Below are 16,714 nucleotides of genomic sequence, written 5' to 3'. Positions count from 1 at the left end.
TTTGCTGAGGTACAAATCCCATCCCCCCCCTCCCCGGGTGCATCCGTGCTGTTTGCAGTCGAAATACATTTCTGCTCTTGCGTTAGTAACTTCCAGCATCTGACCAAACGTTAACAAGGAAAACAGCTTTAAGAATGCTTCAAAGAAGAACTCACTGATGCTTCCGTGTAATCGCTAACAGAGTGGTGTTCTACAGCCGTTATGAGTTTGAAGTCAAACTGCTGAATCCAGTTTGCCTCCTGCAGAGAGACGCAGATCGGTCCTGCATTATCCCGAGCCTCTTCGCCGTGCGGAGTGCAGCTTTGTCCGGGGTGGTGCTCGGTGAGGGACGCGGAACTAGGAAGGAAAATAGGACGTGTTACACCAGATACTTTGTAAACAGATTATCCCAGGATATTAAGTTCCATTAAACTGATAATAAATTTATTTTTCTTTTTTTTTCCTTGCGCAGGGCCGTGCCTCGTTAACATCCGAGAAACAGCGTTTTGCCCACGAACACGGTGAAATGAAAGATCTGGCAGATATTGTTAGAGAGATAAAACCGTCCGTGCTAATCGGTAATTTCTTTTACTTTAAAGCAATGACCTTATTCCGTGTTGGAAAAAAAATGGGGCTGTGGCTTTGTCTGAAGACAAGATCGAGTTCCTCGGAACAGAGTTTACCTTTGTGTGTTTTTAGAAAACACTGGGGGCATAATGGACTCCATTAAGGGACTTGAACAAACAGGATCTATCCAAGCAATCTAGCTCTGCTTTCACTCCAGGCCGCGCGTATTACGGGGGGGAAAATCCCAGTAGGTTTAAACATCTGATGGGGAACCTTATCACTGCCCTAAGTTACTTCTGATTTAGTGTGGATGGTGTACTACAAATAAGCTCAGGCTGAGAAAACTGAGCTAAGCACGTATAAAGCTGTGCAAATATGAGCTGAATCTTCTTTTCCCTCGTTTGTAGGTCCTTAGCCACTGTTCCTTTGTGCAGCCCAAAACACAGGTTTTACAGAGGCTTTTTCTTTTATAAAAGCTGCAGGGTTTTGGATCTCAGTAAAGGATTGCTCAGCTCTCTGCAGTTTGGTTTTTGATTTTCAGTGACAGTTGCAGGAGTGAACTGCAAGTACTCTGAAATAATTTTTTTTTAATATGTAAGATTTGAAAATTCTTAAAAGCATGCATCAGATGCTGGAAAATCTGAAATGCCACAGTGAAGTTCATCCTGCGTTTTAAGAGCTACCCTTCTTTGACTGTGCCTAGACCACATGGTCCCTGGTCAGCAAAACCTGCTTTTGACAGTGATCATGAATGAGGTAAACAGAGCTTGTCTTTTCCGGTGCTCCATGAAGATACAACTGCAAGGCAGAGACCGGGACATCGAGAAGGTTTATCTAGCAGAACACAAGGCTGGAAGAAGCTAGTGGAACAGAAGAATAGGTGGAATGATCTCTGATACTTAATTAGATAAGGCGTGCGGGGACTGAGGGGACGTTTGCTGCTGCGAAGCAGGGATGTGTTACTGTGCATTATTGTTCCATATAAATCCGTGCGGCACTTTGCCTTGAGGTCACTTTCTTCTATCCGTACTGCGTAATGAAGGCTCTTCCAACAGAGACAGCTATAAAAATTAACACTGGGGTGGTTTTTTATCAATTTGGAGAACTAGACATTCAGTATCTTCCCGTGGGTAGCAGTTGTCATGGGGAAATATGTGGATTTTCCTTCTTCCAGTGTTTTACTTGACTCTGTCTCAGCGAATCCTCACATACATTTTATCACCTCTGATGGCTCAAGGAAAAGGCTCAGTTTAGCTGGTCCAAATAGAAGAAATTTCAATTTTAAAATGAAAACCAGGAAGGAAATAGTCAGTGAGATTGTTCAGAGCATTTTAGTTTAGCTTTATCTCTGAAGGTAGTTGTCATTCTTACTATTGGCTGTCCAGAAGCAGTTTTAAAAGACATTAAGCATTTGGTGACTGCAGACTTTGCCAGAAAATAAGGTGTGTAACAGGCTCTTTCAGCAGTCATGGCTGCCATACCTGTTCCTCAAACATGCAGTGGCCCAGCTGGTCTAGCAGAGCTTGTGCGCCTGAGCATCTCTGTCCTTTCGTGGAAGGTGAAGTACAGAGAGCTCAAATTTGCCAAAACACAGCAGTATGTGACACAAACGTTTGAGCAAGAGGTGTGCAAGCTTTGAGAGAAGTCACCGATTCGCATCAGTTGAGGAGTTGCCTCTCTTGTTGCTGAGAGATCAGAATAAGGGGGATTTGGCCAGACAGAAAACCAAATGGGTCTTAGAAATTATTGGGTCCACATTAAGCACCTAAACAGCACCCAAAGAGCCTGTCGTGGGGTGCTTGGGCTTTCAGTAGACCTCTTGGGAAAGCTCAATTTAAGGCAAGACAGGGAATTTCAGTGGGGCACCCACCTCCCCCTGCTGAGGGCACAGGCTGCGCGTGGAGGTGTCCGAGACGATACTGTGCTTCACGTAGAAAATTGTTGCTCTCAGGGAAGTCCTAGGCTCAAAATTGGGATTATTCATCAGTTGAGGCTGGAGATGACAGAACAATCACGTGTAGAAGGCAGAGGCTTTACTTGTTGCATCAGAAAAAAACTGGAATCTGACACACTGGATTTGGGAGAAACTATGCAGTCTGTTGCGGGAGACTTTAGGAGATGGAGCTGTACCTTCCTCCTCCTTGTTGGACTTACCTGCAGGTTAGGTGACACATTCCTATTTCATATAAAGGGCCTGAAAAAAGGGAAGTGAGAAGTTCACCGAACTGGGCAGGGGTGAATCGGTTCCACCTTACATTAGGGATAACGTTGGAGTTTGGCTGTTGCAAAATCTTTTATGTAAAACTCAACGTTAACCACGTTAGGAAAAAGATTGAACCCTGTTTTAAAGAGTCAGAGGAGCTCTGTGTTTTTGAGAGAGACATGCATGTCTTACCTTGGACTGATTGCATTTGTCTGCTTGTTATGTGTGTGTTTTTTCTTCTTTAGGAGTCGCTGCCGTTGGTGGTGCTTTTACTAAAGAAATCCTTCAGGATATGGCTGCTTTAAACCAACGTCCTATTATTTTCGCTCTCAGCAATCCTACCAGCAAAGCAGAATGCACTGCTGAGCAGTGCTACAAATACACAGAGGTAACCAAAGACTAACATCTCTCCGTTTCTGAAGGGAAAAGTAAATCTGGAATCGCTTTTGAAAGGGGAGGAAGACAGAGGGTGGAGTAGCAGGTACTAAGCATGTCTCTGTGTGTAGGAAAATGAGTTGAATTAAGTAACAGGATTTTCAGATTTTAGCAAAGCAATTTCACTGAAGTGCTTGCATCCTCATAAAAACGTTGAACAGCTTTTATTGGTGTCAGGCAAGACTCGTTGTCTTTTTTTACAACCAAAACATCAGTAACCGTCGCTCATTAAAGCTGCCTTATGGCTGGTTTTGAACTGTACTGTGTCGTGTCGTATCTACACACAGTGGCATGCTTTTCGTTTGAGGGTTGATAAATACTCTTTAGGGTAAGAAAATACTTTAATACAGGAAGTAGTGTCTTTAATTCTCTATTAAGAGCTGGGGTAACTGACTCATTTTACAAAGATTTCTGTTATGGAAGCGTTGGTGAAAATTAAGAGAACTATGCTGCTTATGTATTAATGTATAATAGAATTATAATATGTATAAACACATTATCCTGTAATTCAGTCTAGAATTAGAAATGTACCTGAAGGGGCCTACAAGGAAGCTGCAGGGGGGGACTTTTTACAAGGGCCTGTAGTGACAGGACAAGGGGTAATGGGTTTAAATTGAAAGTGGGGAGGATTAGATTGGATATCAGGAAGAAGTTCTTCCCGGAGAGGGCGGTGAGGCACTGGAACAGGTTGCCCAGAGAAGCTGTGGATGCCCCATCCCTGGAAGTGTTCAAGGCCAGGCTGGATGAGGCTTTGAGCAACCTGGTCTAGTGGAAGGTGTCCCCGCCCATGGCAGGGGGGGTGGAACTAGATGGTCTTTAAGGTCCCTTCCAACCCAAACCATTCTGTGATTCTGTGCGTGAGTACTCATACATGTTTCGTAGGGGATTGGTGTTTGGATTTCTTGTCAACCGCAGGGCAGTTTGAATGACAGTTTCCCAGTGTTGGAAAGACAAATTTAGCGTGCCCGTTCCCCACCACACAGCCCACAATTACAGCGCAGGAGCCAGGGAAGCGGCCTGCATGAAGGGCTGGCTGTAGTGGGTAATGACAGCTGGTAGGCAGGGCTGAGGACGCACTGGAGCATTTGATCTGTCACCAAAACGTATAATAAGCTGGCCATGATAATACTGTGGGACACCAAACCAGAGTATTCTTCTGAAGAGCTGAGTAGCAGGAGTGGCATATTTTAAAATGCTCGTTTCCAGCCCTCTAAAATAGGCACAGATATTTCTGACACAAAGCGCCTCTGAGGCGTTTAACAGTGACATTTATCACTTCAGCGGCGCTAGCATAAATAAAGGCTGGCTTTTCTTCCCCACCTAAATTTACTGCTTAAATTCGAGGCCGCTCCCTCCCCGACAAGGCAAGGGCCAGGGGCCTTCGGGCTGCGGACGTAGCGCCCGGGCAGCGTTCGCTCCCCTCGTTAGGACAAAACCGCACTGCCTGCTGTAGAAATTCCTTCTCTCTCCCTGCGTGTCAGGAATGATCTGGGGAGAACCCGGACAGTCGTGCTGCAGGCACATCACCTCTGATGTGCCTCTTTTGCCACCCTTGAAGGGTGCTCGATGGTTACACCACTGGGGTGTTCCTCATCCCAGGGAGCAATGAGAGTCCATCACACTCGCGGCTCCCCTACAGCCCATCCCTCGGTACCCCGGTGGTATCACAGCTCTGAGCCTCCGTGCTCCTGCACGTCACGAGGCCTAATACTCCTCTGCCCTGCTGCCACATCTGGGCCACACCACAGCCTTCTATTCCTACCCGCATCTGCCTGTCGTGTGCCATGGGCCGGCGTGGAGCTTTGGGTCCTGGGAAGAGATTTAGAGGTCCCATGTGAGCTACAACATACAATGTAGTAGTTAGAGCAGGTTCTCTTGTCTGCAGGACGAGTGACATGGTGTACCTTTATCAGTATATCTGAATTCTCTAATTCCCCAAAACAGGCTGGTTCTTCCCTACTGCCTGCTGGGACCAGTCTGTGCATGGTGCCAGGGCTCTGGTGGCAACACTGCTACTTGGCACTACCCAAATTCTGCTGGGAAACGTCCATCCTAGTGATTTGTCAGGGTCAGATGATCCCATGCCGGTGCCCGAGTTGGTCCTGTCACCCTAGTCTGTGTGTTACAGTGAGGGGAGCCACAAGGTCCCAGTAGGGGACGTCACCGACTCGTCCTATAGGTTGCACCGTGGGATGACGCTTCTGGGGCAGAGCTGGCACCTCTGTCATCCTGTCGAGCTGTGGAGCGGTCGCAGGGGGCTGAAGAGGGGAGATTGGGCAGAACAGAGAACTCCGCCTGTCCCTGTGGCTTCTCAGAAATGGCCACATCCAAAAGTGCCAGCATTTAGTGGCCTTAGTGTCATTTTTGTGGATGATCTGCTTTTGGGAAGAAAAAATCCAGCAGTATCACCCATTGTTACCGTATTGTCCGCTTTGAGTTTTACAGCTCCGGGTGTATTCCCATGCAGCCGCCTTCTGGCGTGGATGCAGGGTGTGAATAACGAGTGCTGGTTTTCACTTTCTCCTCCTCTAAATTGTGCTGATACCTCTTAGCTGAGTGAGGCAGCTGTTAATCCGTGACACCAGGGAGTCGCAGGGATCTGCCAGGGATCTCTAGGATCAGCATCCTGGTGCTCTTGAGACATACTTAAGTAGCTCTAACAGCCTCTGAGAAGAGAGATTAAATAGATGTTCCCCAGCTACCACAGCGGTAGATATTTGAAGGGATGTGTGAAGTACTTCAGCAGCAGCCTTGCCACTAACGTGCTTTCTTTGGCTTCCCTGTTACCATTTAGGGACGTGGCATTTTTGCCAGTGGAAGTCCTTTTGATCCTGTCACTCTTCCAAACGGACAAACGCTCTACCCTGGCCAGGGTAACAATTCCTACGTGTTTCCTGGAGTTGCCCTCGGTGTTATTTCATGTGGACTGAAACATATCGGCGAGGACGTCTTCCTGACAACTGCCGAGGTACCGTATTAAAAATGATTTAAATCCCTTGATTTACTAACTTGGTAATAATGAACAATTAAACAGAAATAGTTAAACATTATCTTTTTAAATTGGAAGCATAGTGCTTTCTGTGTAAGGTATGTTGGTTTTCTATAAATTCTGTTTGAACAAGTTATTTTTCAGAAGTACAGGCTTGGTCCAAAGGTCGTCTGGCATAAGGTTCTGTTCTGTTGGCAAGGGAAACACGGGCAGCCTGCGGTACGGTACTGTCACGGGTGACTGCACGTATGTACGGTTTGCATACGTGTGCACATAGGTTTGATTTTAGATTGAAAGGAGCGATATTTTGGTGCTGGTAGCTTTGGGGTGACTTTTGTGGGTGTTTCACTTGCAAAGATTATTTGAATTTCCTTTAGCTTTTTGCTGGTTTTGGGTAGAGCTGTTGACATCAGTTTTTGTGGACCTCCCTTGTCCACAGCTGGCGAAAGCGCTCCATCGCCGCGTGGCTCCTTGCACCACGGTTGGTCACAGTTGCCGTTGCACTCTTCCCCTTTCCTTTCTTATCCTTTTGTGTGTTGGTTCTTTTCTTCCTTTGGGCAGTTTTTTATGAGCTTTGTTCCGCTGTTCTTCAGCGTGTGATCTCTCCTTCTTATCGCCACTCCGCAGGCAAGAGAGGAACAGAGAGAAAACACTTCTGGTTCCAGGAGTTGTTTGCCACCTACTTCCAGTGGTTGTTCAAAGTCTGACACCCATGGTCTTACACTTGGATGTCATAAATGCACAGGGTTGTGTCTTCAACACGTAGGGGAGAAGAATCTGGCCCTTTATTATTTTAGAATCCCTTATTCAGGCAAAATCGGTTACTAGCAGTGGTTGAAATCAAATGCTTAACTTTTATTTTTAAACAAAACGTTAAGTCAATCTTCCTGCAGGTGTTTCTCACTTAAGAGGGTTGTAACTTTCTGTGCTTTTCTGGGTCCAGCATCTTTGCTCCTCATCCACTATAGCGCCATCGCACCCTTACCACTCCTTCCTCTGACCCTTTCCATCTCACCGCTGTCCCAGAGTTCCGGTCTCCTCTGTTGGTTCCACTCTCAGCTGGCACCAAGAGCCGTGTAATGAGCCTCGCAGGACACAGCTTCCTTCTGCTGCATGATGTGATGATATCCAGGGATGCTCAGGCTCCTGGCTGCTCTGCTCCCAGGAACATGCTTCCAAGCGAATCCTGTTCAGAGGGAGCTCAGTACAGGCAGTGACTAGAGACCTCTGAGCAGTGCATGATAGGGTGACCATGCCCATGCGAGGTCATGAAAAGCCTGATGCTTCCTGGGTTTCTTTAAAGGATGTGGGAAGAAGGAAGAAGGCTAGCTGCGGCTTACCAACTTGACTCTAATTAACCCAGTGGTGATTTCTACCCAGTCCAGCTCATACACACTACAACCCCCAGAACTTCATGAGAGTGCAGCGCCCTGAGCTTCAAAGAAGCTGTGTAAGCAGGCTTCGAAGCGCAGAGGTAGTGTAGGTAGCACGCAGAGGAAGCCTCAAAGGAATGCAATTAGCAAATATTATGGAACACTGGAGGGGTAAAAAAGAGAAGAAACAAAAGTTGCCTCAATTAGCAGAAGTGAGAGTGCCTGACTCAACTCTCAGAGCTCCTCTAAGGAATATTGCGTTCCAGGATTCTTGCCCATTGTGTCCTCTTCATGGCTAAAGGGAAGGAAACGGCCCTACACTGTCACTCGGGGGTGACTGACAGGCAGCGCGATCCCATGGCAGGCAGTATGTGATGTGCAGCTGGGTGAGCATCTGCACGCTGCCCTTGCTGGATCGCTGAGGGGTTTCTTCAGCTGCCTGCTGCGACGTCTTCAACAACGTGTGCCAGCAGCTCGCCCTCTGTACGCAAGATACCCAGAATTCCCGTCTTTAAAATTAGTAAAAAGCCCAGACTGTCTCCACTGGCTTTAACCATCTTAGGAGGGCAACGATCCATCCCGTGAGTCTTCGGATAATTACGTCCTCCCTTTAAATCCTTCCCTGTAATTTCAGTTGGATACGGCGATCCTCACTGGCTGCTCTAAACTGCTGCGTTGAACAGTTGTCTTACTTCATTCTAGAAGTCGCTTCATTTTGGTTTGGGCGAAACGGTTCCCGTGTATAGAGTGCTGATGGAGGAAAGGTGGCACACTTGTGGACTGAGTGGTGTTTCAGGTGGCAGTCAGCTAGGTCAGGGAAAAAATAAACCCTGTTCTGAACACAGAAGCTTAAGCGAACGAACGGATGGAATAGTCAGGGAAGTACAATGGCATCAGACATTGCGAGGAAGCTTTTAAATTCTCTCTCGATTTAGAGGTCCTCTCTTTTTTGGTGAAGGCTTTGCTGCGCTATTGCCATCCTCTAGAAAATTCCCTATCGAAGTTTGACATGTAAGAATGTGTATTTTTCTGGCATAGTAGGTCCCTGTTGGCGGCAGGATCGGTGAGTGGTTAGCTACTGGCCTGACGGCTGGAGCCGAGGGCATTCCCCTCTGGTCTCCCTGCTTGTGCGAGGGGCAGCGCGGGGCTGGGTGAGCTACAGCCCGTTACCGAGCCAGGCGAGAGCTGACGGATTTCAGAGGTTTCACCTTTGCCAGTAAGAGGTGTCAGGGGTGCGAGGGCCGGGCGGGCTGCGCAGGCCCTTACTGAAATTACACCGCAAAGCAAAGGCAAGAGTGCGTGTTGGTTTGCTACCTTGGATTTTGGAATGGAAGGGTAAAACCAAAATAATTGCGTGTGGATTTTAGAGGAGTGGTTAGTGTTCTCCTTCTGGAATGGAAGCACCCAAGGTGCTGCAAAACGTAAAGCACCAACCCCATGCGCTTGACGGAGGGACCTTCGCAGATTGTCGCGGTACCTTATGTTAAAAACGGAAGTATGAAAAATAAGCAGCCTGGCCTGCACCTCCCGTCTTCTTGCTTTGCCACCTCTCCCATTAAATCTGATGAAAGTCACAACTAGCTGACTGCACCCACAACACATCCTGCTTTCCGTGTCCTTTTGTTCCTGCCGAGTAAGACGGAATGTAGCTTTGATTTTGGATGATAAATCTAAGGTGCTGTAAGCTGTGATGCCTCTTAATTGCCGGCAGTTGCTCTGTGATGACAGGGGGCATCACCTGTTCTTCCGAGTCCTACCAAACGCGACAGAAGGGACAGAGAATTATGAACTAATGAAATATTCTTGGCACGTATGACCTACAGTTGAGTTACTCCAGAAAATAATCCTGTTAAGTCCTTTCATCGTGTAGAATACGTCCTCCAAAAGCCAAGATGCCCTCACTTGCTTTATGCCATTTGTCCTCTCTTGGCTGCCTTTCATTTAGTTTCTGCAATAGGGCTTAGTTAATTTCTCCATTAAAAACTTGAAAACATGAAAATAGCCAGACTGGGTTGGATCTAAGGTCCAAACAGCCCGGTATCTTCCTGTGCAAGGAACCAGTAGCAGAAGCTGAGGGAAAAGAGGATAAATCAGGGGAAAGCACAGTGATCCTTCTGCTGAAGTGGCTTCTCAGCTTCTGGCAGCCTGTACTAGATGGCCTTCCTGCACCGGAAGTTTTATCCCTGTATGGATTTCTCTTCCAGAAATGAGCCTATTGGCTTTTTAAGCATGTTTATACGTTTGAACATCTTTTGGCAGTTAGTGTCACAATTTAATTCCGAGTTGTGCAGAAAGAGAAACTCTTCCTTGCGTGATTTCCTGCGGTCTGATCATCTGGGCTGCCTGTAGTGCTGTCAGCAACGTTCACCTTCAGGTGTCTTTTGTATTTTCTTCCAGTCTTCTCTTTCTTTTTTTCCCCCCCAAACTCTATTTTTTTGGGTTGTCTCGCTGTACAAAAACTAACCTTTTGATCATCCTCGTTATTCTTTATGCCAGCTGTGGCCCTGCCCCGTTCCTGTTGGAAGCAGGTGGAGCACAAACGCACACGGTTCAACACAGTGTTAGGCCGTGGATTTATACGTTGGCATAATCACATTTTCTGTGGTGCCTCTGAAGTTCCTAATAGTGCCAGATGTTCGTTCATCATTTTTTTCCCTGCCGCTGAACTGATGTTCTCAGGGGGTGTTTTTCAGAGGCCACATAAGGAGGAGTGATTCTCTTGGAGAAGACTTGTTTCTGTGGCGTCTCAGAAGGAGTAGCGTGGCGTCTGTGCAGCTGAGCTCCTACCTCTCCCGCGTTGAGCGCTGCCCAGAAGTTTTGTCACTTGTTTCGTGGTGGCCCCACCACGAAACAGAAGGACTCCACTCCTGATCCCTTTTTTTTTTTTCCAGTGATGCATTGGATTGCCAGGAACGTGCCGTTGGGTTTCTTCACATTTCATCTTTCCTGCAGAGCTCCCTTAAACCACTCGCAGCAGAAACCTCGTGTCGTGAAGCTCTTCTTTACACGTGCATCTGGTTTTGTCCAAGGGATGTGTATGATTTTTAAATAACCCAGTTGCCGTTATGGAAAGCAAAACCCAATCTGACGTGGTCCCAGCTCCCCCTAGTGGGTGTTTAGCTCGGCGGTATTTCCCAGTACCACAATAACGTGGAAACAATTTTCCTTTATTCGTTATACTCAAAAAGAGTATAATCTCTTGTTAGCATTTCCCCTCCAAATGGAAAAACTGCATCTGCCAGCACGGTGGGCAGAGCGCCCAGGAGAACATTGCTTCTCTTTGAACCTGGGGTTGCTGTAGCGTATCATCTTTCATTCAGACTTTTTACCTGTTTCTGCCAGGGAGGGTGAATTGATGGCAGGCAGGCACCCCTTCTGACGCAGTCCTAGCTGTTTGCAAGCAACGTACACCAGCTCCCCTTTCCCACATACAGCAGGAACTGTAGGAAGCTGTGCCCTCTTTCAAGTATATTCCTAGTATGTTCCCTCCAGAGTGCGCTTCTTGCCTTCTCTTCGGGCCACGTTATCGGTTTCATCTCAGTGTTTCCTGGACTTCCCTGGTGTTTTCAGAACCTCTTCATGGGTCATACATGGCTCCACCAGACGCTCCCCAGACCAGAGTTTTCCTTCCATCCACAGAGTACCCCCGTGAGTCACATCACGCAGTAGTATCCCTGCGCTCTGGAACCAGTCAGTGATTTGGTTTTCACCTCTTTTTATCTAAGTTGTAATTGTACAAAAATGTAGCATTGCTCCTGACGGAGAAAGGAGTCTCGTGTTTTCATACAATCATAGAATGGTTTGTGTTGGAAGGGACCTTAAAGACCATCTAGTTCCAACCCCCCTGCCATGGGCAGGGACACCTTCCACTAGACCAGGTTGCTCAAAGCCTCATCCAGCCTGGCCTTGAACACTTCCAGGGATGGGGCATCCACAGCTTCTCTGGGCAACCTGTTCCAGTGCTTCCCCATCCTCTCCAGGAAGAATTTCTTCGTGATATCTAATCTAAACCTCCCCACTTTCAATTTAAACCCATTACCCCCTGTCCTGTCACTACATATTTGGCATCAGAACAGTCTTCCTGAGCACATCTCCCCAGTGTCCCTACGTAGTCCACCTTGGTCCACAGCACAGCACGGTCTAGGGAGGGGAGGGGGACTGGTTTCCTTTTGGGTGAAAATAAAAAAGGATACGCTCCAGGAGCAAGTGTAAAGGACTAAATCTCGGTGGAAACTGCTTATAAATCGTAGCAGATTTAAGAAGTGTGAGTTTTCACAGTACAGAGAACTTCCTTTCTTGTGACTGTTCCATGTTCCCAGCTTTTCAAAGGGCAAGTGACATTCCCCCCACCTCCTCCCCAAGCCATTTCCTTTTCCTTTGCAAAGCCAAGATAGAGAAATTTGTAATTTGGAATCTGCTGAGGCAAATTTGTCTCAATATTTTTAATCATTTGTTTTGAGAACCATAGGAGAGAACGTTAGTGAAGGCAACTATTCAAAACTGTATAAAGTCAGACCATTCTTGATATGTTAATTTTGTGCTTAGTTTGCTTGGAAGATATTTAGATCTGGCTCTAACTACCAGCTCCCTAGATGGTAGAAAGGTGGGCAGTTAAAGACATGAAACCTTCAGGTCCACCAAAGAGACTACAAAGTAGGAGACAGTTTAGTCAACTGGTATCAGCTGATTCTCAGGCTCAGCAAATCCCAGTCCGGATCACACTGAGGTGCTGTTTTCTGCTTCAGGTCCCCAAATGACAAACAAATTTTGGCTAATGATAACAGGAATATCATAGAATCATAGAATGGTTTGGGTTGGAAGGGACCTTAAAGATCATCTAGTTACGCCCAAAAATGAAGATATCGTTACACGCAGAGGCAGCCCCAGGACCCTTTGCTTCTTAGAAGGTATCTGTTGTAGTAACAGAGGAAGTTCATGAGGTGAGCTCGTAAGCAGACAGTGCAAGCAGGGTCTCTCCTCACTCTGCGGAAAATGTCCTCACACCTCATGGTAATTTTTCATACAGCCATTGAGGAAACAGTAAAAAGCCACTTGTGGAGCCTGCCACGCTTTACTGATCTGTTCATTGCTGGAGATGACAATAAAATATCTCCAGTCTTGCTAGGAAGACCAAGGAAGCATGTTCAGGCCAGAGGGGAGATGCTTCTCTCGGATGTGCATCAGGACTTCTGTACTATTCCTTATTTCCCCTGGTCAGTCTAGTGGAAAAAATCAAGCAAACAGCAAAACAATTTCTTCCGTTTTTTGGTATGGTTGAGATGACAGACCCACGACAGCCTTTTTCTGGCAGCACTGTTTATTCTGTCCCAGCACGCCAGAATTCAGCAGCAAACCTCCTGTTCCTGCATCTGACTGCAGTGACCGACGGAGCTTTGGAAGACCCTGGATATGTTACTTTGTTCTGTGGCTGACCACACTCACTTTTGTGATCTCATACCGGCTCAGTGTGTCAGCTGGACACACAACAAACCTGCTCAGCCACCCGTAATTTAATTCAAAGCATTTTACACCTAAGGGTTTCAGCTCTGTTCTCTGCACGGGCTGACTTGACAACTGTCAGAATAACAGGCGCTTCTTTGATTTTAGAAGTCTTTGACCCAATTACAATTGGTGGAATTTATATCCCTCAGCAAACTATTGGCTAGTTTGTGTGTGTCATGGACTTGATCAAGACTTGAGAAGGTCTTGTTGTCTGGCTGAGAAAAGGGCATAACTCCCTAAATGTCTGTCTCTTGTGTAGCTGCTCCTAATGATAAGGCTGGTTGTAAAACACTGCCTAGGTGGAATTAAGCGGTATCTGCGTGATTTGCCAAAGCGGAACCATTGCTTTGCTTAAGGCTAGATCACTGTCTAATAACGCTGCAGCTGCGTTTCAGGTTAAACAGGTCTGCTTTATTTCTAGGTAATAGCTCAGCAAGTTTCTGAGGAGCATTTGCAGGAAGGTCGTCTGTACCCTCCATTAGTCACTATTCAGCACGTGTCGCTGAAAATTGCTGTGAGGGTAAGTAATTTCCATCTTTCATGGCTTCTTTTCTTCCCACGCTCCCTGCATAACTGAGGATTTGATGTGATCAACTAACGCACCTTCACACAGGTTGAAGTTGGTTTACGTCAATCAGTCTTGGACAAGTAGCAGTTTCAAAATTCAATATAAGTACATAGATGTAAATGTCATCAAATACAAGAAGACATGGAACTACAGCAAGTGTTTCACAGAATCACAGAATGGTTTGGGCTGGAAGGGACCTTAAAGACCATCTAGTTCCAACCCCCCTGCCATGGGCAGGGACACCTTCCACTAGACCAGGTTGCTCAAAGCCTCATCCAGCCTGGCCTTGAACACTTCCAGGGATGGGGCATCCACAGCTTCTCTGGGCAACCTGTTCCAGGGCCTCACCACCCTCTCCGGGAAGAACTTCTTCCTGATATCCAATCTAAACCTCCCCACTTTCAATTTAAACCCGTTACCCCTTGTCCTGTCACTCCAGGCCCTTGTAAAAAGCCCCCCCCAGCTTCCTTGTAGCCCCTTCAGGTACTGGAAGGGGCAATAAGGGCTCCCTGGAGCCTTCTCTTCTCCAGGCTGAACAAGCCCAACTCTCTCAGCCTGTCCCCATAGCAGAGCTGCTCCAGCCCTCTGAGCATCTTCGTGCCCTCCTCTGGCCTCGCTCCAACCAGTCTATATCCTTCTGATGCTGGGGGCTCCACAGCTGGACACAGCACTCCAGGTGGGGTCTCACCAGAGCAGAGTAGAAAACTCCCAATTCTTTCTGCCTGATCTCTGCTGAAACTTTATTCCTGCACATACCCACTCTGGCTCATACAGCCCAAGAGAATTAGTGGCCTCTGCCTTTTCCAGGAGAGTAATACACTCAAATGTTTTTGGAATACCGAACGTGGGGTATAAATTCAGGCCGTATTCAGCTGCTAATTATGCACACAGACCTGAAGATGAACTCTCACATCAACACCCCCGAAGTGCTTCTCAGTCAAATCAGGTTGGGCTTCAGATTACTCCTAGAAAGGAAGTCTGAACGTGGTAATCTGGGGTCTCAGCTTCTCACCAAGATGAAACAGTCCTGTTTTAAAGAGAGGGCTAAGGAGAGCAGGAAGGAGCCGCCTTCCTTCTGTTCCAAGTCGGAGCATTTGTCTGTGCCAAACACAGTCTGAAGCAGATCTTTGCGAGGAGTGCTGCTGCACAAAGCAGTCTGACAAACGTGTTTCACAAATGAATGTCCAGTCTAGGGATACGATGTCTCAAGTAGGTGTTCTTCAGACCGAGGGGCTACTGTGATGTGTTGAGTGGGCTCCAACCCCTTCTAAACTTCATGCTTGCTGCAGCTATACTTGTGATGCGTAATCGATTCACCTAGGCATGGTCTGGGTGAGGAAAAAGCAAGCAAATATTCGTATTTCCCCCAACTGTCTCTAGGATTAAACCTGTGCACTGTGTGAGATTAGTATTTTCTCTCCTGGGTTTCCCTTTAAGAAACGCACCATCAGACTGTGGCAAATACTGAACTTCTGTGATAAGCAGGGAGGCTTCCAAGGAAGCACGCTTTCCCTGCAGTGCTTTGGAGAAGGTGGTAAACCAGGCTGACCCGATGACAGAAAAGCAGAAACGGTACCTCAGTGCTTGGGGTTTGTGGGCTGGTTCGTCCACCACCACACAGTAAAAGCTAAGGTGTCACCGGAGGAGGAGCGCTGTATTTGGAGCAGCAACGACATGTAATCCTGTTGGAAAGCAGCAGGAGTCTGACTCACTTCAATGCAGAGACATCATCCTGTTCCTAGTCTCGCGCGCTGTATCCTGGCCCCCATCCCCTGTGGATGTAGGTGACTCAGCGCCGGAGAAGATGAAGTCTTGTCTTGGTTTTGATACGTTTAAATCCTGTTAAATGTACTCAAAGAGGTAATCGGCACTAATTGGGATTTTCGTGCATCTTTCTAGATTGCAGAAGAAGCCTACAGGAACAACACTGCCTCCACCTACCCTCGGCCCAAGGACCTAGAAGCCTTCATCCGCTCTCAGGTTTACAGCACCGATTATAACAGCTTCGTGGCTGACGCCTATAGCTGGCCTGAAGAAGCCATGAAAGTGAAACTGTAAATATTTAATGAAGAACGAACAAACTAGCAGCAGTTAAAAAGCACTAAAATATTCAGAACGTTTTTGCCTAGGAAGCCTAAGAATAGGTAATTTTTTAAGATGCAGAAAACTTTTTCTAAACTGTAATATGTGGTTGGAAACTCAGATAAGAAATCAGACGATTTATCCATCAGAAAATAAAAATTAATCTGAGCGAGGTGTTTGTGGAGTTTGGTTATTTTGATTGTTATTTTACTTGGGGTAGCCTGCCCTGTAGTTCTACAGATGTTTTTGTTATCGAAATAAGGGGTTGTGCCTTGAGTTGAGGGTTTTGTCACAAACGCCTGTGAAAAGTTAAGCAGACAAGTGGTACCGTGGAACATCAAGCGATGCATACAGTGGCTGTTTAATCCGTTACAGGTCACAGTGTGATCCGCATAAACCGTCAAGCTCGTATTTAAAAAAAAGTAAATTGAAGAACAGCAAGTTTACAATATTTTTCCTTCAAAGTAAAGCTTGTGTGGAGTAATGAAAATGTGCTGACGAGACCTGAACCCGCAGAACCTTCTGTTCCTGTCTAATCAGAACAGTGTAGCGTTACTTAGCTAAGCTGAAGTCCTGGGAATGACTCAACGTTTCATTCCCCCAGGAAGAGAACTGCTGTTTCGATACGCCCTGTTTGGCCTGAAGTTTATGGAAGTGCTTGGACTCCGTGTTCTTGCCAATAAGGGAGTATCCAAATGCTATGAATAAGCTTCTTTTTGGCTAAGTATTTTCTTACAGATATCAGTTACCTGGCTAGTAGTAGGGTTTTATGTATTAAACCTGTAAGACTTGAGGACAGTGTGTTTTTAAACACACACCGTGTGTGATGAAGTATTATTCTTTGCAACAAACTGCCCAGTCACCCAGCTGAGGTCTACCAAATGAGTGATTATTAGGGGGGGAAAAAAGAGTATATCCTTAGGGAGGGAACAAACATATTTTGTTGATTCTTTGGTATTTACTGAGTATTTCTCTCACTTGCTACTATTTGAGTGATCTGGCTAGCTCAAATTCTT

General features: G+C 46.6%; 1 protein-coding gene across 1 annotated transcript; it reads left to right on the top strand.

Moving 5' to 3' along the window:
* Window positions 1-449: 449 nt before the first annotated feature.
* LOC104504924 (NADP-dependent malic enzyme) lies at window positions 450-15,870 on the top strand. The gene is made up of 5 exons (XM_010152051.1): window positions 450-557; window positions 2,995-3,137; window positions 5,979-6,152; window positions 13,470-13,568; window positions 15,516-15,870. Exons 1-5 carry the CDS (start codon window positions 506-508, stop codon window positions 15,672-15,674), a joined length of 627 nt encoding a protein of 208 aa, XP_010150353.1. The 5' UTR covers window positions 450-505; the 3' UTR covers window positions 15,675-15,870.
* Window positions 15,871-16,714: the final 844 nt, after the last annotated feature.

This window comes from Eurypyga helias, unplaced genomic scaffold, assembly GCF_000690775.1.
Source record: "Eurypyga helias isolate BGI_N326 unplaced genomic scaffold, ASM69077v1 scaffold34495, whole genome shotgun sequence".
Taxonomy (NCBI): Eukaryota; Metazoa; Chordata; class Aves; order Eurypygiformes; family Eurypygidae; genus Eurypyga; species Eurypyga helias.
Note: the sequence above shows the minus strand (reverse complement) of the source record. Positions and strands in the feature narration are given on the sequence as shown.